At 52.5% G+C, this 21,664-nt stretch overlaps 2 protein-coding genes across 4 annotated transcripts in view; both read right to left on the bottom strand.

Moving 5' to 3' along the window:
- Window positions 1-842: 842 nt before the first annotated feature.
- On the bottom strand, window positions 843-8,152 carry IHH (Indian hedgehog signaling molecule). Its single transcript, XM_016196906.2, has 3 exons — window positions 7,841-8,152; window positions 5,255-5,516; window positions 843-3,596 (listed from the first exon to the last, which is right to left on the bottom strand). Exons 1-3 carry the CDS (start codon window positions 8,150-8,152, stop codon window positions 2,938-2,940), a joined length of 1,233 nt encoding a protein of 410 aa, XP_016052392.2. The 3' UTR covers window positions 843-2,937.
- Window positions 8,153-14,769: 6,617 nt separating this feature from the next.
- Window positions 14,770-21,664, bottom strand: part of NHEJ1 (non-homologous end joining factor 1) — a 77,564-nt gene continuing 70,669 nt past the window's right edge. For all 3 annotated transcript variants that reach the window (XM_016196822.2, XM_016196824.2, XM_016196823.2), the window contains exon 8: window positions 14,770-21,420. In XM_016196822.2, the coding sequence (XP_016052308.1) occupies window positions 21,346-21,420 (75 nt within the window). In that variant the 3' untranslated portion in view covers window positions 14,770-21,345. The remainder of the gene's footprint in view (window positions 21,421-21,664) is intronic.

Genomic DNA, 21,664 nt, shown 5'->3' with positions numbered 1-21,664 from the left:
AGCAGCCTTGGCCAAGGGCTGAGCATGAGCCAGGCTTTGGGTCAGTGGCTGCCTGGGCCTAGGCTCTGTGGTTGACCTTCTACTGGGCCTTGGCATCGGGTTCGGGAGGGATTAGGGCATCACACTCCAGAGGCAGAGGGCAACTTTTCAGGTTGTTTCTCCTGTCTCCCTGCCCACACAGTCTCCTCGGACCTGAGTCCAGGATCCCCAGAAAATCTGCAGGGCCCCACCTTCATCCCAAAGTTGGTCTTTTGAGGGACTAAATTCAGACAAAGTTTTTTTCTGAAGCCTAGCAGCCTTCCCTGTCAGAGAATGAATGTTTTTCCTGGGTAGGCCCATCTAAAACAGAAATGCCTGGGGGCACCAAATGGCTGTGTCTACAGGACAGAGTGTACCCAGGGCCAGAAGGAGAGATGGGTAATGCTCCCTCCCCAACTCCACAGGAGAGAGCCTCCCTCCCTCCCTCTCTCTTTCTCTCTCTCTCTCTCTCTTTCTCACACGTAGAATGCCTACAAGGGAGAGAATGTGAAAATGAGTGACAAGAGTATCTTGACCTTGACCTTTTATGTTTGTCGTCTTAAATGAATTCATGGACATTCTGATTCCTGTGAGCCTGGTTCATGAGCATCTGCCACAGAGTGATGAGTCCATTCTAGAACTTCTAACAAAGCAGCTTTGCAGGTCTGGCATGCCAGGACCTTCCAGATAAGACCCAAGTTCACCAAGGGAAAAGCCTGTGGTGAAAACAGGGGGCCTTAGGGGATGGGGGAGGGAGAAATGGGTAAGGGGGAGTCAAAAGTATGGTGATGATGGAAACTAGACTTATGGTGGTGAGCACACTATAGTGTATACAGATTTTTAATTATAATGTTATGAAAGTTATATAATGTTATTAACCAATGTTACCTCAAAAACAAAAACAAAAACAAAAAAGCAGTGAGTCCGAGAGCTAGATGCATAGGTTCAAATCCTGCTTCTGTCACTTGTTGCATAATCTTGGGCAAGTTACTAAACCTCCCTGTGCTTCTGTGTTCTCATTTGGAAAATGACAATATTATAGTATATACCACATGGGGCTGTTATAAAAATTAAATGGGTTCTACATGTGAAGCACTTATAACCATGCTTGGCAATGGGGACTCTTCATTAAATGATAGCAGTTTTTATTCATTAAAGCCTATTTCCCCCCAGATGACACAGTTCCCAAGGATTGAAGTTTTCTCTGGAGTTTTCCTCCATGGAGGTGGGTGATGGGCAAGGTCACCCCCAACAGTAATCTCTGTAGGAGGGTAGAATTTGGGCAGTGGTGCGCTATATCAGTTGGCTCTCCACAGTGTGGGAAACCCTAATTTGTAGCATACACCAATTTCCATGGTGTAAATAGCCCCATAATGGTCTATATCAACTGGCTCATGAAATTTCTGTAAATTCAACAATTGTACCACTGAGCCTGGGAATCAGCTAACCTGTAATGAGCACAGAAAAACCTGCCTTGGGATAAAAAGACCAAGACAAAATGAAGAAGAGGATCATCTTGTTTTGGCAGTAAAATGGGCCTTCTCTAGACTAAGCAATGTTTCTCAAAGTGTGGTCCATGGACCATCTGCCATGTTTGGGGTGTTTGTAAAAGTAAGTTCCTGGGTCTTTCTCTGGATCTATTAAAGCAAAATCTTGGGAGTGGGGCCAAGAATAACTTTCAAACAAGCTTCCCAGGTGATTCTGAGGTTTAAGAACTGCCAGGTTAGGGACTCTGATTTATCCAAGTCAGAAGGCAGATGTGACGTCTCCAGAATCGTTTCCTGCCATGATCCATTACCACAGTGAAGAGTCAGAAACCCAGGCCCCAAGAAAGGCTGGAGTCATCAGGGAAAGCACCTTGACTGGAGCATAAGAGGTTGTTCTAGATGAGCGAAGTGACGGTCGACTAGCTACCTCACCTCTCTCTGGTCCAACCATGGGGTCAGCAAGCTAAGGCCTGGCCCAGCATGCGCCCAGCTCTCTTTTGGGACTTCTCAGAAATACTGATGAGAAAGGGCCTGCAGAGGGGGCAGAGCACTAGAGGTTTTGTCACCGAAAGTGAGCACACCCCTGGACAGGCCCACCCCTGGCTCCAGACTACCCATGACAGAACCCACTCAGCATTCTGGACTCTATGGCTCTAACAACTTAAATAATTTTTATTACAAAAGGAAGAAAAGACCAAAATATCCCCAACATTCTCCCATGGGCTTCTCCCTTGGCGCCAATAAATAAGGTGGGGGAGACTGACCAGAGGAGGGGGTGGGGGTCATGGTTCAGCAGAAGAGGGAGCTTAGCCTGGACAGAGATGGGAAGGACATCCAGCCCACTCCGCTGGTTCCGGGCACTGTGATCACATTGGCTGGAACACAGAACTCTGCCCACTGACAGCAACAGTCTCTGGATGTGTCCCAAGGAGTGTGGCTAGGGAGGAAGGACATGTCTCAGGATGACCAGAATAGCTGCCCCACCCTGCAGACTTCTCAGTTCTGGGCAGCATTGAATCCAGCCAGCTCCCTGCTGGCTCCCAGGGAATCTAGCAGCATCAACTGAGGTGCAAGCCCACCGAAGGGGGCCTAAGACAGATGGAATGGGCTCTCCCCATTGGGGGAGGCAAGAATGAAAAACCGTCGTGAGAGCTGGCTGGGTAGGGAGCCACTGTGCCAGCCTGTAGTTCTATAGGTTAGAAGGACAGACCACCCCCCTTGCCAGCTCAGCTTGCAGCTCTGTCACTACACCAAGATGGTGGTGGAGGACACTGGCATTGCCCAGTCAAGTCTCAATGGTATAGCTCTGCAGTAGAGGAAATGGTGGGATCCATCACCCCTGCTCAGGTCCCTTCCAGGGCCAGTGCCCTCCAGGCAGGGAGGCCTTTGGATCCATTCAGGCAGTTCCAGGGAGGACAGCGGAGGGATCTTTTCAGCTCCCTGGCCCAGCCATGCCCAGTGAGTGAAAGCTGCTCTCTTCCAACAAGAGCCGTCCCAGGCGGTAGAGCAGCTGGGGGTACCAGTGTACACCCTCCCCTGGGGTCCAGCTGCCCCACGTCAAGCTGTGAAAGAGTCGAAGGGGCCAGAAGGCCAAGTGAGCCAGGTGGTGGTCAGCCACGGCCGCGAAGCAGGAGGCCACCACGTCCTCTACCACCAGCGTCCCGTGCCTTGTGAGTGGGGCATAGGCCCCAAGGGCAATATGTGTGGAGACAGCTGCCACTCGGGCAGGCTGCAGGCCTGGCACCCCAGCCACCAGCACATACTGGCCAGGCTGCACTTGACTGGCAAATGTAGCCCGGAAGCGGGCCGCTGGTTCTGTGTGATTGTTGGCGGTGAAGAGCAGATGGGCGGGTGTGAGTGCCAGGCGTCTTGGGGGGTCCTGGGTCTCGATGACCTGGAAGGCCCTCAGCCTATCTGGCTCTCGATCCAGGAAAATGAGCACGTCACTGAAGGTGGGGTTCCCATCCTCCCCCATGGCCAGCACCCGGTCTCCTGGCCTCACGGCTGACAAAGCCACACGTGCCCCATTCTCCAGGCGCACCTGGGCTCCAGCAGGAAAGCAGCCACCTGTCTTGGCTGCCGCCGAGTGCTCTGTGGGGAGAAGGGACATGACGGTGTTACTGCTGCGGAGATCAGAGCCCAGCCACAGCACCCTTCCCAAGCCCAGCCAGAGCTCCTCATGCTCCCAGAGAGCCCCCATCACCGTATCTTGTCCCCGCATCCCATGCAGCCCTTGAACCCACTCCAACCCACAATGTGATCTCTGCCTCCTCCCCAGTCTAATCCTTTGCCAATGAGAGGAGCATATTGTGGTTCCAGTGAGTGAGAAGGAAAAGGCCATCCTGAAGCTCAGATGAAGCTCCCCATCTGTTTTCAATCCTGACAATGTTGTGAAGCAGTCAGAGAGGTCAGAGGTCAGCTGAGCCAGGCGGTGGTCAGCTGTGACTTGACACCCACAAAACTGCATCCTCGTGGAGAAGGTGCATAACTTCACTTCTCTGGGGTCTAAATGTGCCATTATTTCTCACCCCTTGATCAGATACTCCCCCAAAGTTGCCCTCTCAGACTGACACCCCAAGTTCTGTGCCAGGGCTGGCCCTCGGAGTCTGTATGGAAGTGGGAGGAGGACCAGCCGTGGGGTGAACACAGACCCCAGGGAAGCCTGGCTCAGTGGCCAGGGTAAAGTCACTGTCACAGTTCATGTGCTGGGTCCTTGTGCAGGAACAGGACACAGTGGCATCAGTGGGTGGGGTGGAGAACTGTGTTTGGGGATCAGGAATAATGAATGGAAGTGGCCACTGGGAGCTGGTACCCGGCCAGTGTTTGCAGGTGAGGGTGGATGTGACTTGAAGTAGATACTGTTGGGAGGAAAGTGCTGAGGGAAAGGGGGTGGGGTGGGGTCACCACTGTGGGCCCAGGTTTGATCAGGAATAGTAAAAAGCAGCCTGGTCTCAGTGTGCAGGGTCTGCAGGTGTAATTATTGCCTGGTGCCAGCGTGGGGGGCTGAGCCTGCAGCCCCCAGGGGCCAGGCTGACAGTCACACAGGAATCATTTGACGCATGCATGACTGGGTCCAGTGTGGTGACAGGGAGGCTGACAAGGTCTGAGAGAGGGGCAAGGCCCCAGTGCCTGCCAATTCGGATCAACAAGGCGGCAAATCTGGGAAAATCCACTTTATTGAGTCCACTCTGTTTATTCTGGCCCTCCTGGCTGGCTTTGCCCCAAAATGCCCAGCTTCGGGGCCCTGAGGGAGAGGTTGGGGACGCCTGCGCCCCCTGGGAGGAGCCCTAAAGGGCCTGACCTGCAGCCCGGTTGTCGGTTCTGAACCTCTGGGCCTCTGGCTCCTGGGGGGACGTGCTGGCGTCGGGCACACCCTGGGCCCGCCCCACCGCCCGCCTCTGTTCTGCACCACGCTGGGTGGGGAGGCCGTCTCTCTCACAGCCTGGCTTCCACATCTGTTCAGCTCGCTCTGTCTCCAACCTCCTGCAGCAGGCTCTGGGCTGTGGCCCTCAAGGTCGGCACCCAGCTGCGCTGGGACAGGGCCCTGTCTCCCTAGGCTCCCACCAGGCTGGGGGCGGAGCAGGCGGTCACAAGCAGCAGCGGGGAGCGCCGCCGACGTCCTCTCTCCCGGGGTTCCCGCCTCCATCCCCGGGCGGGTCTCTTCACCTTCTGGGCCCCAGCGGGCCCCGCGCCGCCTGCCCACGCCCTGCGGCCCCGGCCCCGGGCCCAGTCCCCCGGCAGCGGCTCACCGGACTTGACGGAGCAGTGCACGTGGGCCTTGGACTCGTAATACACCCAGTCGAAGCCGGCCTCCACGGCCAGGCGCGCCAGCAGGCCGTACTTATTTCGGTCGCGGTCGGACGTGGTGATGTCCACGGCGCGGCCCTCATAGTGCAGGGACTCCTCTGAGTGGTGACCGTCCTCGTCCCAGCCCTCGGTCACCCGCAGCTTCACGCCGGGCCACTGGTTCATCACCGAGATGGCCAGGGAGTTCAGGCGGTCCTTGCAGCGCTGCAGGAGCAAAGCACCGGGTTGGAGGGAGGAGCCGGCCCGCGCGGAGGCGCAGCCTCGCTCTCGGTGCGCACCCGCGGGAGCGGGAAACCCGCGGGGCTGCTCTTCTCTCTCTTAGGAACACAGAGCCCCAACTTGCGTATACGGCTGCGCCATGGACCTGGATAGCACGGTGACGCCAAAACCCGGAGGGCTCATCAAGCCCCGCAACCTCAGGGCTCCTTTCTCTGATAAGTGGCCCCTCCCTTCTGTGCTCGTTCCGCCCTGCTGGGGGTGCCGATTCCTCCACAGACCCGCCTACACCTTTCCGGCGCCCAGCCCCTCTGTCTCTTCGAAGCACCGGAGACCAAGGGCCGCCTGCTACCTGGAGGGGTGGGAGCGCAGCCGACCGCCGGCGGCTGGCCTGCTAGGCGTGCAAGGCCCGAGATGCCCAGTAGGTGTCACCGTAGCCTCAGGGCTGAGGCCGGGGGACGCCAGCTGCGGAGGCGCGGCAGGTGCGGAGCCCCAGCAGCATGGGGGTGTGTTGGAAGGGAATCTCGGGCTTATCTGGATGCCACAAAGCATTTTTTTGCTGGGACCCTCTTATGTCCAAAACCTGCCCACACCCCTGCCCGAAATAGGACAGTCCTGGAACCAGAAGTTGGTGGAAAGACTAGCGCCAGGTCTGGCCGGATTAAGGGCGACGCGGAGCGTCTCGCGCGCTACAAGGGTCCCCGCAGGGTTGATAATCTCAGGCAACGTCCACCCGGCCCAGAGTCCTCCGCACCTCTGCGCTGCCTGCATCTGGGAAGGGACTCCAGAAACCGAACCTCTAATCTCAGGGAGCCGGCTCCACGCTCCGCCTCACTTGGGTGGGAGTAGAGCCGGGCCCCGGGGAAAGGACGGAAGAGATCACCTGTCTGTGCTGACTCCCCGCGTGCCTTCAGCCCAAGGGATCCTGCAGTTGACTGGGGGGAGGGGCCAGCCAGAGAAGGGGCCCTTCCACAGTCCTTGACTCTGAAGTTCGAGGTGCCGCCAGGCGTGGGCAGCCCATGTCTCAACCTACTCCCACCCCGCAGAGCCCGGCCCCACAGACCCTTGGACTCGGTCTCCCAGGAGCCAATAGCGGTTACAACCCAAGGCCTCCCTGGTGAGACTAGATGGGGCACTCACCGCCCCGGGATGGAGCTCCGTGTGCTCTTGCCTCCAGGCGTCTAGCCCCTCACCTATGTTCGCTGGCGGGCCTCTGCTCTCCGCCCCATTCTCCCCCGCCACCGCCCCCCCCCCTCGGGTCCAGAGCCAGGGCACGCGCTGTCAATGATTGCCCAGCCCGTGGCCCGGATCCTTATCTGCATTCCTCTGCGCCCAGCCCGGCCCGGCCACCAGCCAACCTTCGCCCCGACACTGGCTGGCCAGCCCCGGCGCCAGGGCGCATGCTGAGGGCCGTGGTCTAGCTGCTTTTCCTAAAGCACTTAGAACGTGGGCTGTCTGCCTGCGGGGAAGCCTCTGGAGACCGCTGAGGAAGGGAGCGTAGGACTCTTCCCCTGCGGACCTGGTTGCAGGAAAGAAAGTTTGCGTGCCCCCCCCCCCCCCCAGCGCTTAAGCTGAGTGCTGGTCCCAGCGCGCAGAGACGACTTTAGCTCCTGCTCCCTGCCTCCCCGGCACCCGAGCCCCTCCCTTACAATCCAACCCATCCCAGCCATCAAGTCCAGGGATTCCCCAAGTTCGTCCGGCGCCCGAAGACCCCTGTCCCCACCCTTCAACCGCAGGGGCGCCTCTCAGCTCTCTGGACAGACACGTGGGCTAGCCCGGCAAGTCCTCTTTCCCACCTCCACCTTCCTCGCTGTTCCTTAGCCCCCGACCCCACCGTGGCGCTACTCCAGGAGGGGGCAGCGCACCAAGCGCGCGCGTGGAGGAAAGGCCGTGGGGCCCTCCGCACCCGGCGCTTCTTCGCCTCTGGGTGCCGAATGGCTTCTAAACAGGCGAAGCCGAGCGGCGGCTTAGGCCGGGAAGGACCGCGGAGGCAGCCGGGTCGGGGTGCCTCTGAGTGCCGCGTCTGGCCCGAGCAGCCGGCGCTCCGGGGCAGAGGGGCCTCGGCCAGCTGGCTGGGCGGTGGCGCTCGGCAGCGGGGAGCTCTTCTCACAGCCATCAGCGGGCTCGGGGATGCCGGCACTCCCGCCCGGACCCCTGGCTGTGCCATCTTGGGCAAGAGGCAGCTGGGCTTGGCGAGAGGGGCAGGTGCCAGGGGGCGTGCCAGCCAGTGAAGCAAAGGTGCCAGGGGGGCGGGTAGGGCCGGGCAGGTGGCGGGGCGGCGGCGGCGCCCTGGGAGGGCGGGTCGCGCTCACCTGGGTCATGAGGCGGTCGGCGCCCGTGTTCTCCTCGTCCTTGAAGATGATGTCGGGATTGTAATTGGGGGTGAGCTCCTTGAAGCGCTCCGAGCTGCGCGCGATCTTGCCTTCATAGCGCCCGCTGGCGCCCAGGGTCTTCTCGGGCACATTGGGGCTGAATTGCTTATAGGCGAGTGGCACGAGCTTGCGCGGCGGCCGCCTGCGGCTGCCCACCACCCTGCCCGGCCCGCAGCCCCGCGCCGCCGGCACCAGCAGCAGCAGCAGGAGCAGGCAGAACCGCAGCCGGGGCCGGAGCCGGGCGGGAGACATGGCCGGGAGCCCGGGAGAGCGGCGGGCGAGGGCGCCTGGTGGGCTGATGGGTGGGCAAGTCGACCCGGGCCCTACGGGGACTCAGGCGTCGGGGTGGCTCCGGGGGGCTCCAGGTGGGGGCGCCATGGGCTGCGCGGCGCGGCGCAGGGCCGGCGGGACTCAGGTGCGGGGCGGGGGCCCGGGGCCCTGGCTGGTGGCGGCGCGCTGTCCCCCTCGGCGCCTCGACTCTGAGCTGCCCGGCTCGCCCGCCGCCAATAAATAGGCCGGCCCGTTTGTTTTGGCAACGCGGCGGCGGCGGGGGGCGGCGGACGGCGGGGCTGCGGGCCGCCGGGCTGGGCTGGGCTGGCCGGGCCGGCGGGTTGGCGGGCCCCGCGGTTAGCACCCCGGCCCGGCGGTCAGGCGGCTCGGGCGGAGCGGGAGCTGCTGCCGTCTGCGGCGCAGCCCGGGGCCGAGTGAGAGGGGAAATGGAAGAGATCCGGGCTCGGGCCCCGCGCAGACCGCACCCTACCCATGTCCCTGCCTCCTGTGTGCTCGACAGCGAACCTGCAGCAAGGGCAGCCCTGCCTCCTCCCCCTCGGGCGGGCGGCCCCCGGCACTAGCCAGCCCTCATCCCGCTCGCTCCTCCGCCACGAGCCCGCCCGCCCGCTGCCCTCGGCGCCCCCTGCGCCGCCTGAGCTCGCCCTCCCCGCCCGGACGCGCCCCACCCCGCCTTGGCCGCGCCTCTGGGCTCCCCGCGGCTCCGGGGTGCCCCGCCAGGCGCAAACCTCCGGGACAGGAGCTGCCACCCCCACAGCGACCGCAACCCACGGCGCGGCCGGACGCGAGGGGCGGGGGGCAGTGGCCGGACCGCACGGCCGCCTACGGTGTCCCCTGCGGGGAAGGAAACCAAAAAGGCAGGAGGCCGCTAGTAACCTGGGGCCCCACCCTCGCCCCGGAGACGCGCCCTCCAGCCTGGCGGAGCTGCATTCTGTATCAACTCGGTGTACATCCACGGCCGCCGTGTGGGAACCTGGGAACGCCGTTCAAAGGGGCGAGATGGAATTGCTAAGCCATAGGCCAAGGTGCAGAGAAGTGCAGCCAAGATGGTGACATCAACAGGACACCAGAGAAACCACGACCTTAAAGAGGGCAACACAGGGGGCTTGCTGAGAACGCAAAGAGGAGTCCAAGCCAGCGGCACACAGTACAGGAGCTGCTACGTAATTACTCTTCGGTCTGCTTTACAAATGAACAAGGATAGAGAATATGTAGAGGCGGCTGGAGAAGCAAACATGGGTTGTGTGTTTTTAATATGCCATTCAGGAAAGCTGAATGAATTAGGTTTCATTCTGCCAAAACAAGACAAGGCAAGTGTGTTAAAAAAACCAAACCAAACCACCACAACCACCAAAAAACCCCACCACGAACTACATACATGATTTGATTGCAATACATTCTACAAAGTCAATAGCAATAGAAATAAAAGGCTGAGAAATTAAAAGGTTTATAAATTCTCATTCCAAGAATATTGATACAATAGATACCAGTTTTATTGGTGCTTATGTGCCCAATACATGGAAACTATTAGACTTTATTATAGCAAGTATTCTACTTGCATTGTTAATTTAAACTCACAGCCCCGGATGAGCTATTACTATCCCCATGTTACAAGGGAAGATTTTGAATTTCAGAGAGGATACTCAACTTGCCCCTGGCTGAGGAAAAGGGCGGGATTGAACTGGGGGGAGGGGTCTGACCCCAAAGCGGACATATAGGCCCTCTCTCTGTGCTGCACCCACTCATTCAGCACAGCCTGGGTTTGGGACTGAGGTGGCTTTCCACAGGTGTACTCACAGTTTCTCTAGGTCAATTTTGTGAACACAAATTCAGAATTGGAAGGGACTTAGTCAAGAGAGTGCTTAACCCAAGCACTTCATATTACAGACAAGGAGACGGGGGCCCACAGCAGAGAATTTAGGACAGCTCCCCCAGGAATGGAGTGGATTGTTTCTTTCCTCCCCTTTTGCCCATATTCCTCCCTACACCCCATTCATTTTCACATGAGCATCGGATTCTAGGTCTCCAAGTCACAGATCACTCTAATGTTGCTTCTTTTCTTTGAAAGCTTTCAGAGTGTGCTAACTTATATTTTCCAGGGTTGAAGAATTATCCCTACAATATCTGTCGCCCTCAGATCTCTGGGGCAGACCTCGCAGCCAGGCCAGTACCTCTTCCAACCCAGACAGACAGGAGCTCCCTGCTTTTACGGGGTTCTGAGAGAGAAAACCCTGTAGGGTTCCATGGTCTTTTATAATCACTTTCTATACAAGTTTTGCCTCAAGTTCAGTCTTTCCTTCTTCCTACCTCTCGAATGTAAATTCACCTCCTGTCCTCTTTTCCTGGCCCTGGTGACTAGGGCCGTTAGCCTGGCCTCGAAGGGTTGTTAGAGTCGCTTTCAATCTTCTTCTCTCCAAGTGAAAGACTATTTCTTCAAGATCCTCTCAGAGGTTCTCATTTATAATGATTTATTAACACTGCCTTTCTTCCTCTTTATTTTTCCTCTTAAACTGGTGTCCTGTTTAATACAAACCTCTGGTGAAGATGGGGTCAGTGTCAAATAAGGGTTGCTTGGGCAGCGCTGACGCAGCTCGGGTGAGGGCGCCTCCACGGCTGCGCCGCCTCCTCGGTTCAAGCTGTACCCCCTAAACCAAACCTCCTCGGCCCCACGGACTTAGGAGCAGTGGTCAGGGTGTGTCCTGGGGCTAACATGGACCACACCTTTTCTCTATGGCAGGTGCTTTAGACACTTAGTAAATCTTCACAATAACCCTCCGTTACACGGTAATTATTTTTCCCATTTTTACAAACCCACAACTCTAGAGCTTTAGAAGTAAAGTAACTTGCCTGTGATCTCACAGTCAAGATTTGAACCTGGAGATTTTTTTACTCCAAAGCTATAGGTCTCTTCTCAGGACACAATGGTGGTTCAAGAGCTGAAGCTCAAATTTAGAGCAGCATCAGCACAACCTCCTTCAGCAGAGGAAGGGGGAGAGGAGGAGAGAATTTAGAAGCATCATGATTTCTACAGCAGCGACCCTGGAGCACTTTCTATCCAAGTTGGGCCTAAGGACCCTGATCATTTCTTGGCTGCCTATCCTCTTAGCTGTTCAGTAGATACAAGGGAGCTTTTGAATTGGGCCAACCCATTAGACCTATCAAATAGTGTCTGGCTCTATTTCTGGTCACTGCCAGGCTCTTGCCAGCAGGGAAACTGGAGAACTGAGGTGTCCACTCTGGAAGCACCAAAGGCCTGGGGTGTGAGCAGCAGTGACAGAGCCTGATCAGGGCACCTCACATCTCAGTCCTGGGCCAGTTGGTAAAACCACTTTTCTTCTCTTGCTTTTAGAGCTCTGTACCCCTCAATCATCTCTATTTTTAAGAGAACTGAGTAAAATCTATTTCTTTGGATAATATGATTATTTTGTTCACAAGAGTAAAAGTTGGAAAAGTAGGTTGGAGGGAAAGGAAGGGAGCAACATATACCATAGACCCTGATAATTTAACATCTGTTTCGTACACTACCAGGTTAGTATTTTCAGTGGCAATCCAATTAGAGCTGCTCCAGACTCACAGTGCTTTGCAGTCTTGAAAGCAATGTGCTAGTGCAAATATAGTGTACTTACAGTGATATATTCATATATGCATATATATATTTACACACAAAGTCCATACTTCTATATTCAATTAGTCTTTTTTCTCCTTTTTTCTTGACCAGATCAACCCTGCTCTAAACTCATGGGTGCCGAGCCACAACCAAACAAGTTTCGGGAATGAGGTCAGTTGAATAACCTCTAGTGGCTCAGTGAGCAGTAGCTCTGGCGAGTAGAAAGAGCACTGGGCCTGGAGTTGGCAGGTCTGTGCCTGAACACGTCTTTGATACCTTCAGCCTGTGTGGCCTTGGGCAAGACTTCTTTGAATTTTAGTTTTCTCATCTATAAAGTGAACATTAATATCGCCTACCTCATAGGGCTGTTGAGAGGGTTAAAATACAAGCTGTAAAGTACAAATCTTATGTATAATTCATTTCTGTTGTCTGCTGGGTCCACTAGCGGCAGCCTCAGTTCTCTGATTCCTATTACCCGTCTAGGGGGGAATACGCCAGGATGCTCATAGATGTGAGCCCAAGACAGCAGTGGGGGTTAGGAGGCCCTACTTCTTTCTATCAGGGAGCATCTACCTTGTGCACACTAGCATAATAGGTACATGAGGATAGAAAATGCAAAGAGATAAGTAGAAGACAGTTGTCATCCTCCAAGAATTTACTATTTAAACCTAAAGATGCATCATGAAAGTAAAAGGCAGCTATGAAGCCATGAATGCCACTCATTAGTGAGTACAGAATAATGTATTATAAACCAGACAGGTTAATAGATAAGATGAACTTGGTCTAGAAGAATATGAAATTAAGAAATGATGATGTATGCCTGAAACTAATATAATGTTGAATATTGACTGTAATTTAAAATATTTTTAAATTAAAAAGGAAAAAAATGATGAACTTGAGGTGAGGTCTCTTGGAAAAGTCAGTTTTGAAGGAGGGAAAGGAATGACTGACAAGAATGAAGGACACCCTTAGAAAGGGGCAGCCGTACAAGCAAAGATGATGGCCCTCGTAGTGATGAAGAGCCAAGCTGAACGACCTAGTAAAGGGGAGAAATCCTAACATCATCTGATGTAGCCTTCACCAAAACCTTAAGGAGTTGACACTATTCTCTTCAAACTGAGGTTCAGAGCTTGTCAGTGAGAAAGCTGGAGTTGGAATCCAAGCTTGTTTGGCTCCATAATAATCAGTTTCTCGGTGAGTGACTCCTAGGACAGGCATGCTGGGTTGTTGACCTTCATTCAAGTCACTCATTCTCTCTCTAAATCCAGGGGACTCTTCTGTTATCTTCATCTTGGCCTTTTAAGACTTCAAACTCTGTTTGACTTGACCACTTCCCCAGCTGGTTTGGAGCACTCTAACTTCTACTGAGGATTTTTAAGAGGTTAGCAACTCCGCCAAATCTGGCCCGCATGCAGAAATGGGAGCATGCCTGTCTTTCAAGCCTTAGATCAGTCCAGAATGCATTTGGAGATCCAATTAGAGCCACTCCAAACTAACAACGCTTTGAAAGCCAGCTATTGATCAGAAATGGGAATGTCAAGTTACCTTTGCCCAAACAATAAGCTCATTACAAGGCACTTCAGAGAGATCCCAGCATTAAAGACCTTGCTTTGATGACTTTGAAAGGGGAGGAAAAGGCAGAATTAGTTACAAAGAGAATGGTGTTTTCCCCTCAGGTCGAGACTAAAGATTGTGGGAAAATCTTATAGACAGGAAGACATACATATAAATATATTTCTGTATTTCTGTATATGGATAATAACATGTTTACTAAATAATGGGCTTTATTTCCACCCCAGTGTCTCTATTTGGGAAGAAATTGTTGCTTAAAGAGAATCTTGGCAAATACCAGTCTAGTGAATGTTCAGTAAAGGGGGACAGGAGTACTACCCTCTTAATGCTCACGTGACGCTCCGGACTTGCCTGTTGTCGCTCTGTATCTGGGTTTGTACTGGTCACCCGCCTCACAAGTCTCTCTTGGTAGAAATAGCACCCTAAGGGTGCTGGGGCTCTGTGGCCAAATAAAGTAAACATTCCCTTGCTTTTTAATAACTTGTATTCTCCATTTCTGCAAAATGATAAATTCATTCCCTATGGCTATAGCTAACAAAATTATGTTTAAGCCCCACTCTCACCTTACAACTGGTTGCTGCAAACAACAAAGATTACATCCACTTATCTGCACACATTTCTAGAACCACTTGAAGATACTGCTGGTGTGAGCGAAGCTGTGTATTTGTGAGCCTGTGTGAGAGAGATAATCTCTCTTCATTTATTCAATCAACAATTTTTGAGCACCTACTAAGTGCCAGACACTGTTCAAGGTGCTTGGGATGTGAGAGAACAACAAAAATAAAAGCCAAGATTCCTGCTCTTCTGGAGCTATATTCAAGAGGGACGCAGACAATTAAATGTAAATAAGAAATAAGTAAAATATATAATGTCTTAGAAGGGAATAGGAACAGACTATGAGCACGAAACATAAACGGGACAAAAGGGTTGGGAGCACAGCCAGCTAGTGGGAAGGGGGCCCACAGTTAGGAGGCAGGTGTTCTGCCAGGTGGGGTGGTCAGTGGAGGCCCCGCAAGAAGGTGCAACTTAAGCAAAGACCTGAAAGAGGCGAGGGCTTCAGCTAAGTGGGTAACCAGGGGCAGAGAAACTGCATCGAGCAAAGGCCCTAATGTGCTTGCATATTAGAGAAATAGCAAGGAGACCAGTGTGGTCGAAGATGAAGCCATGGGGGGAAATGGAATGAGCTTGACTTTCTACTTTCTGATTATGAGGGTGTTTTTCAAACTTTTTATAAAGCCCAGAGTGAAGATAATGTGCTCTTTAAAGAAACTTATGCATTGACATAGTTAAGCAAAGGTAAAAGCAGGTAACAAATAGCATTTATACATGCAATTCTTTTAAACTTTTTAAAAAAGAGATACATAGTCATGGCTCTCACTTTGTAGTTCATACACTTGAAAAGTTTTTAGGAAAAAATCTCCTTTTAATATCATCTTTGGATTGTAGTTTTCTTGAAAGCAAGAGTTATGTCTTTGTGACCATACATAATGCATGCATTACACATGTATGTAGCATAATGCCTGTTGGTGGGATGCTGGTAAGTCATACATTATGATGACTAAGTGCATTTTTAATTATTCCTATTTCTTGTTGGATATGGATTTTTCTATCTCATTCCCAGCACATTTCCTACAAAGCTGTGCCATTCCATTGGGTTCCTTTGAGGTGACATGGGGTTTTCCTGTTGGGCCTTCCCATCTGCAGTTCAAGCCTATGTACAGCATAAGGTTTAATCGACCAGCAAGGCTTCTCCATCCCCCCTTGGTCAGGAATATGGCCCGTTCCCCGAAGCTTCCACTGGGGATCGTTCTCCTCACTGAATTCTCCGCAGCAGTTACTCAAGTTGTTTAGTGGCTGAAACGGTTTCCATCATCATTACATCGTTTTGACGTCAGCTGCGTACCTGCTGCGATGCCATCTGACGACTGCCGTGAAGTCAGTGTTGAGATTCCTCCCCAGAGGCACATGTGCCGCCTGGGGTGTCGCCCCAGGAGCTGTGTTCCAGATGTCTTTGTGGTGGGAGGCCCAGCTCCCACCAAGCAGTCCCTGCTTCACAATGGCTTTGGTGAATGACCCACAGGAACCACGTCATCTCTGAATTATCACATCACACCCTAGGTGAGAAACACCAAGTGCTCTTTGTTGTTCCTCCATCCCCACCCTGTATGAACAGATTAAGTAAATATAGTTTCGTTTGGCACAGTTCTGCTATTTCATTCTTCAAATTCTAAAAATGCACACACACTTTGACCGTTCAGTCCTCCATGGTGCCGGAGCTGGGCCTCACTGTACTTCACCTCGTTGACTGGTGACACTCCAAACACAGTGTGGCTGCAACTTGTGCCCAGTGCATCCTGGGTGTATGAGAGCCCAGTACAATCTCAAAGTTGGCCAGTTCACAAGCCGGGTGACCTACTGTCTGCAAGAGGAATGCCCTCTGCCTTTTGATGAACACATTGCCATGTTCATTTCCCCCTTTAACACCATCCAGACACTGCATCTTTTTGATTCACAATGTCATGGTACAGCTTATCTATTCCCCCTGTGCTGCTATTCTAATCACGTAATTATCCTGCCACATTTTTAAATGCTCATCCAAGGACATGCTTAGACAGAGGGAGAGAGAAAAAAACACACACATCGATGTGAGAGAGAAATCGATCCTTTGGTACATGCCCTGACCTAACCAGGGATCAAACCCACAACCCAGGTATGTGCCCTGACTGGGAATCGAATTGGCAACCTTTCGGTGCACAGGACGACACTCAACCAACTGAGCCACTCTGGCCACGTTGTACTCACTACAGAGAGCAACATAATGGACTTGACCACTACCAGAAAACCACTCCACTGAGGGTTTCAGTATCACCTCCATACATCAGAGTATTATTATTTATATTGCTGTTATATCAGATTATTAATCAAACACAAATATTTTTTGCCAACCCCCCTTCCCCCAACCAATGCCTTCCTTTTTCTCCCATATGTGACATAAGACAAACTTATATTGCTTTGTGCCCTGGAAATGCCAGGCAGCCATAATAAACAAAACTAGCAGTCTCTCCTGATCTGGCAGCAGTCTTTCTGTCTTGAATAAGGGAACTCTTTACCATCCAGGATTCCCAGGAGTACTGCTCTTGACCCCTGAACACAGATCCAGACCCCTCGGGGCTTCCCCACCAACCCCAACTCCTTTCACCACCCCCTGCTCACCCTTCAGGGCCTAGGGTGGGAGGGGAAAGGTAGGATAGAGAGCCAGTCAAGAGGATTACCCTTCCCCTACTGCATTCTCCCTTCTCCTGTCACCGATTTCTGACTGCTGTCGATCCTATCAGGGGTCCATAAAGCAAGGAGGACTCTGGCCCTGGAGAGGGGGGTAGAGGTTAGGCAAACAGGCCAGGGAGGCAGCTGGTTGAAATTTAACCACAATATTCTTGGTCTCTATTGTTTTGAGTGAGGCCCAATATTTCCACAGCAGGATTATAGGATCTGATTAACCATGTTAGACAACAATGCCGAGCTGGGATGGGCTTCCCCTTCCAGCTGCCAATATGAAAAAGTAAATACAACACCCAGATTTCAGAAGGGACTCCAAGCAGCCCCGGAGTCCTAGCCCCCAATTCTAACCCTGCTACTGTTTTTGGCCCAGAGGGAGAGTAGGAAGAGTGTGGTACTGCATGCTCCTTTAACTCCTGGCCCTCGGCCCAGCAGGACGAGTAATCTGGGCACAATCTTCCCAGGTGAGCCAATGGCTGTGTGCTCCCCACACCCTGGAGTCCTTCCAGGGCCTCTTCCGGGTTCCCTAGGCTGGCCCAGAGCCTCAGGAACCCATGAGAGTTAGGTGAGGAACGGCGAGCAATCGAAGGGTCCAGCAGTGTGGAAGGCACAGCAAAACCCGTTGGACTCCTGGACAGACACTGAGTGCAGGTATGACATAACAGGTTGGAAGGGCAATTGAGCCTTTGCTAGAATGCTTTGGAAGTCATGTTGCCTAATGACTTCCCATGTGCAGGGCAGAGACATGAGGCCCCAGAATCGAGGGGAAACAGAAAGGGCAGCCAAGGCAGTCTTAGGAGATGAACAAGTATTCCTCGAAGGGTCTGGAATGAAATCTCCCTCACACACAGGTACCACATACCCTCCTACTTAGGGTGGGACCTTCGGAGGCCCTACCCAAGAGAACATGGAAGAAAGAGAGAGCAACAGGAGCCTTCAACAAGAATCCCCAGTAGCAGCTCCCAGGAGGTCTCAGGAAAAAACCCTGCTCCAAATCATGCTTCCCTTCTCCTCTGGCATTTCTCTTGGTATCTAAGTGCCTGGCACGATCCATTACCATTTTGTGAGCCCACTTGCTGATGTCAGTAATGGGGACCAGGAACCAAGGGCCTTGAGCTCTGAGCATGGTGGCTTCCTTGTGGTGTCACTTACTCCTATTGAACAGTTACTTCTTCAGGAAAATTCAAAGCTTAGAAAAATGTGAGAGCAGCTTAGAAAGGCATTTCCCGATTGTATCAAACCCAGTTAACAAAACTAGGAGAAAACAAGGGACATAATAATTGGAGAAGAAAATGCCCTGTGATAATGTCAAGAATGAGGTCATATCAGGACCAGGAGAAGGGGCGCGACCTTTTATTCCCACTCCTTCCACCACCTCTGTATGGACAATAACACATGGGTGCTCCTGCTTATCTCCAGAGAACCAAGGCAACCGAGGACATAAAGACTTCGGAAAATGGGAGGTTTCAATGAATAGGAAGGCAAGGAAAGGGCGCTCAGAGGTACCACAGGGTAAAATTAAGAAGCAGGAGGGCTGAGTATACAGGAGACTCAAGTGCCTCGCTGTGGGGGACCTGCATCAAGGCTCTTGATCTGACTGGGAGAGATTCTTTCCAAGGCCAGAGCCAAGGAGCATGGATTTCACTCTGCCACCTTACACCCTAAGAATTCCAGGGCGAGCTCCTCGGGGTTCAGTGAAGGAGACTAGAAGCTCCTTCCTCCTTTCTCAATAACTTGCTAGCCTTTGGAAACACTCCTTGATCTGGAGACTGGCTGGCTGTCACAGAAGACAGAATGATCCTCGTGGGATTTTCCAGGGCCCATCTTGGGCTCTGCCTTCAAGGGCTTCTGGGAAAGCCCTCTGCAAGGCCTGAGTACAGGGGGTGCTGCCCAGCCGGAGTGCTAGGGGATGAAGGTTTCTCTTCCAGCCAAGAGCTGGGCAGTCCTAGCTGACTGTGGGGGAGGGGTGCGCGGCCGCCGGGCCAAGTAGGCCTTGCAGCCTAGGTGGCGCTATTTCTCTACTTTTTAGGTCAAGCTCCTGCAGGAACTTCCTCGAGGTCTCTAGTCCTGCTCCTGGTTTGCTGGCTTGCTCGTGTAAACCACCTTATATTATTTTTTTTTCTAAAAATACTCCAAAGCAATTGAAAGAGTCCCTTCTCCCACCAGCCAGCCCTGGCCCCAGCCCCGGCCCCGGGGAGCGGGCGGGTAGGCGGGGAGGTGGGCCACTGCTTTATTAAACACAGGGAAAACTAATATTTACGGAATAAAATTTATGGAGCAGCCACGAGAATTCGACCCTTTTATGTGCATGTGGAGTGGGGGTTGGGTCAGGCTGGGGGCCTCGGGGAGGGGCCCAAGCCAGGGGGCAGGGCTGGAATACAGCCTGGTTAGGCCAATTTGTCAAGGCAGGGATTTCCCTGGAGTTGCCCTGGGACGAAAGATTCTCAGCCCCCACCCCTAGGTTTGGGGGGTAAGAGCTTCAGGGCAAGAATGCCTGAGGCAGGGCCTCTGGAAGCAATGTTTACAGAAGGGTGTGTTTGGGCAATATCCCCATGGAGACAGCAACCTTTGGGGATAGAGTGGGCAGTGGATGGGGAGGTCATTAGGCACATTCTTAGTTAACCTTTTTAAAAAGTACACATTCTTTTGAGAACATGAAAAAAAATTATGCTCTTAGGATTTTACTTATAATTTGGGGGGATTCACAAACCCCTGGCCCCCCATGATTAAAAAGGTCTGCTCTGGAGACTGTGCTCTAAAGGTAGAGGGATTGTCCAGGTAAAGAGCCCACATTTTTTCCCAGCTTGCTGGGGAAGTCTTTCCATTTCCCAGTGGCCTCATTTCTCGTGGATCCTGAAATCTGGCTATCTAAATTATGCGGAAAAGAAACTAAAGAACAAAATGAGCCATCTATAGATTGTTTTCCCAACTCATTCAATGACAGTCACGACTGTGGGGTGCACCCTGGTACACTGTGGTCTAGAGGGAAAGGCAGTTATCAGCAGCAACTTGGATGAGCCCTAGTGGAGCTCTCAGACTCTGCCAGCAGGCAGGGGCATGGGGGTAAGTCCCGGAGCCCTTAAAGTTTCCTGCCTTGAAGAGCAATGACGAGTAGAACATCCCATTGAAGGTAGGCAGGGTCACAGGAAAAGGATGTCACAGTGGAAGATAGGAAAGGACCCGACAGCCTCCTTGGAAAATGTTTTCAGTGTGTATAGAATGATGAACTCAGCTGTCTGGGTTCAAACTCTGGCTGTTACTTACTAGCTGTGTGATCTTTGAGAAGCCACTCAATCTCTTCAAGACTCGATTTCCCAGTGGGTTACAGTATCTTCCTTATGCGATGCTGTGAAGTTCAATGTCAGGAGCTTATTGACCTGGTATACATTAACTGCTCAGTAAATGTTGTTATTGTTGTTCTCATTATAATCATTATTGTTTCATTATTGCTTGGATTGTCTGCTCTCCCATGACCTGACATGAGGCAGAAACACCAGTCCCAGCTAGAGAGGATATGAGGGCGAGGAGGTATTTGACCACCACATGTAAGTAAACCAGAAAAGGCCTCTGTGGGTTCTGTCCCTGACCCCTTCCTCTACCTAACAGCTCCCAGTTAACATCTGAGTCCTACTTTCCTCCTTGTATCTCCAAGGTTTACCTAGGTAGAAAAACCTAGCAGAGGAGGCCAAGGGACTTTGCCAATTCTGTTCTGCTACCCTTGCCAGATCTGTCCAAAGAGTTGACTTTCTAACTAAGACTCTGCCTGTCTCACATAGCCTTCACGTTGTTTCTTGAAAGCACTATTCATTCTATAGGTCAATTATGCTGCCATGGTGAACTCCTGTGTCCATTTCCTGTTCCCTGTCACCCCATCTTTCCTAGTTCTAGTCACTATGGGAAGGTAAAATTCCTTTTACTGCCACTCCAGTGGAAACCTATCTTGGCCCTACTGTTTGAAGCTCTTTGTAATTTCAGTCCCATATTGTAGTTTAACCTGTTGTCTATGCCTTGGAAACAGACCCCCCCATCCCCCCAAAACCCCACATCAATTGAGCAAAGGAGAGCATAAACCATCTGCTCTGCCTTGTGCCCACCATGGAGACAGTTCTCAAGATCAAAGTTCCTACATGGAGGCTTACGGCAGGCCAAAGCAAAGAAGCATAAGAACCAAAGGACTGGACTGAGTGCCTGTCTTTATCCAGAGACAATAGTGGGGTGCGATCCAGTAGAGTGAAGTAGGTAATGTGTTCTACAAAATAAGTACTCTCAAAAGAGGGGAGTGTGAGGGGTTTTTGTTCCATGCTAAAGAGAGAAGTGGGTCTCTGAGGAGCACCTGGAATTGGGTAGGGACTCCTGAGAAAGATAGACGAGGTTTCCTAAGCATGTTGTGCCTTTTTGCTAACTTGTCCTATATACCTAAGGCCCATGGTAGGGTACTGGGTCTAGAGAACCTCCACCAAAAAAGAGGGGGGTGTGGGGTTTCCAGAGACTAGCTTCCACTCAGATAGGGAAGACCAACGCCCAATGGGTTGAAGCCAAGACTCCCTCAGTTGATAGCACCCATTCAGAGAACATGAACTTCAGTGATCCTGCCTCTGACTATGTGACTGTGTCAGAGATCCTGCTGTCCCTGGGGCTCCTTTCAAGGTGGTACCAGGAACTGTTCTCCAGGTCCATCCTCAGCAGTTGAGATAGTGACAATTTAACTGAAGAGTCCCCTTAGCTTCTTCCTCTTGACCTTGGACAGCTGAGGTCTCTTCGCAGGGACTGAAGTACCCTAGAGAAAAAAGGAACAGAAATTAATAAGGGTTTCGGGCAGTCCTACTTCAGTTAGGAAAGGACCTTTCTTCCTCCATGGCTCTGGGTTAGGGTGAGGCCTCCTTGAGGTGGCTGACACAGTGTTTTGGACTCTATGTCAGGCAATGAACATGATATAAGACCCTAGGGAGGAGGTGCATATATCTCTTCTCCCCCAGGGAACATCCTCACAGACCACCACTGGAAGCAGAAAAGGTAGAAAG

This window comes from Miniopterus natalensis, chromosome 8 (assembly GCF_054644295.1).
Source record: "Miniopterus natalensis isolate mMinNat1 chromosome 8, mMinNat1.hap1, whole genome shotgun sequence".
In the NCBI taxonomy this organism is placed as follows: Eukaryota; Metazoa; Chordata; class Mammalia; order Chiroptera; family Miniopteridae; genus Miniopterus; species Miniopterus natalensis.
The sequence above is the reverse complement of the archived record's forward strand: the minus strand, read 5'-3'. Positions and strand labels throughout refer to the sequence as shown.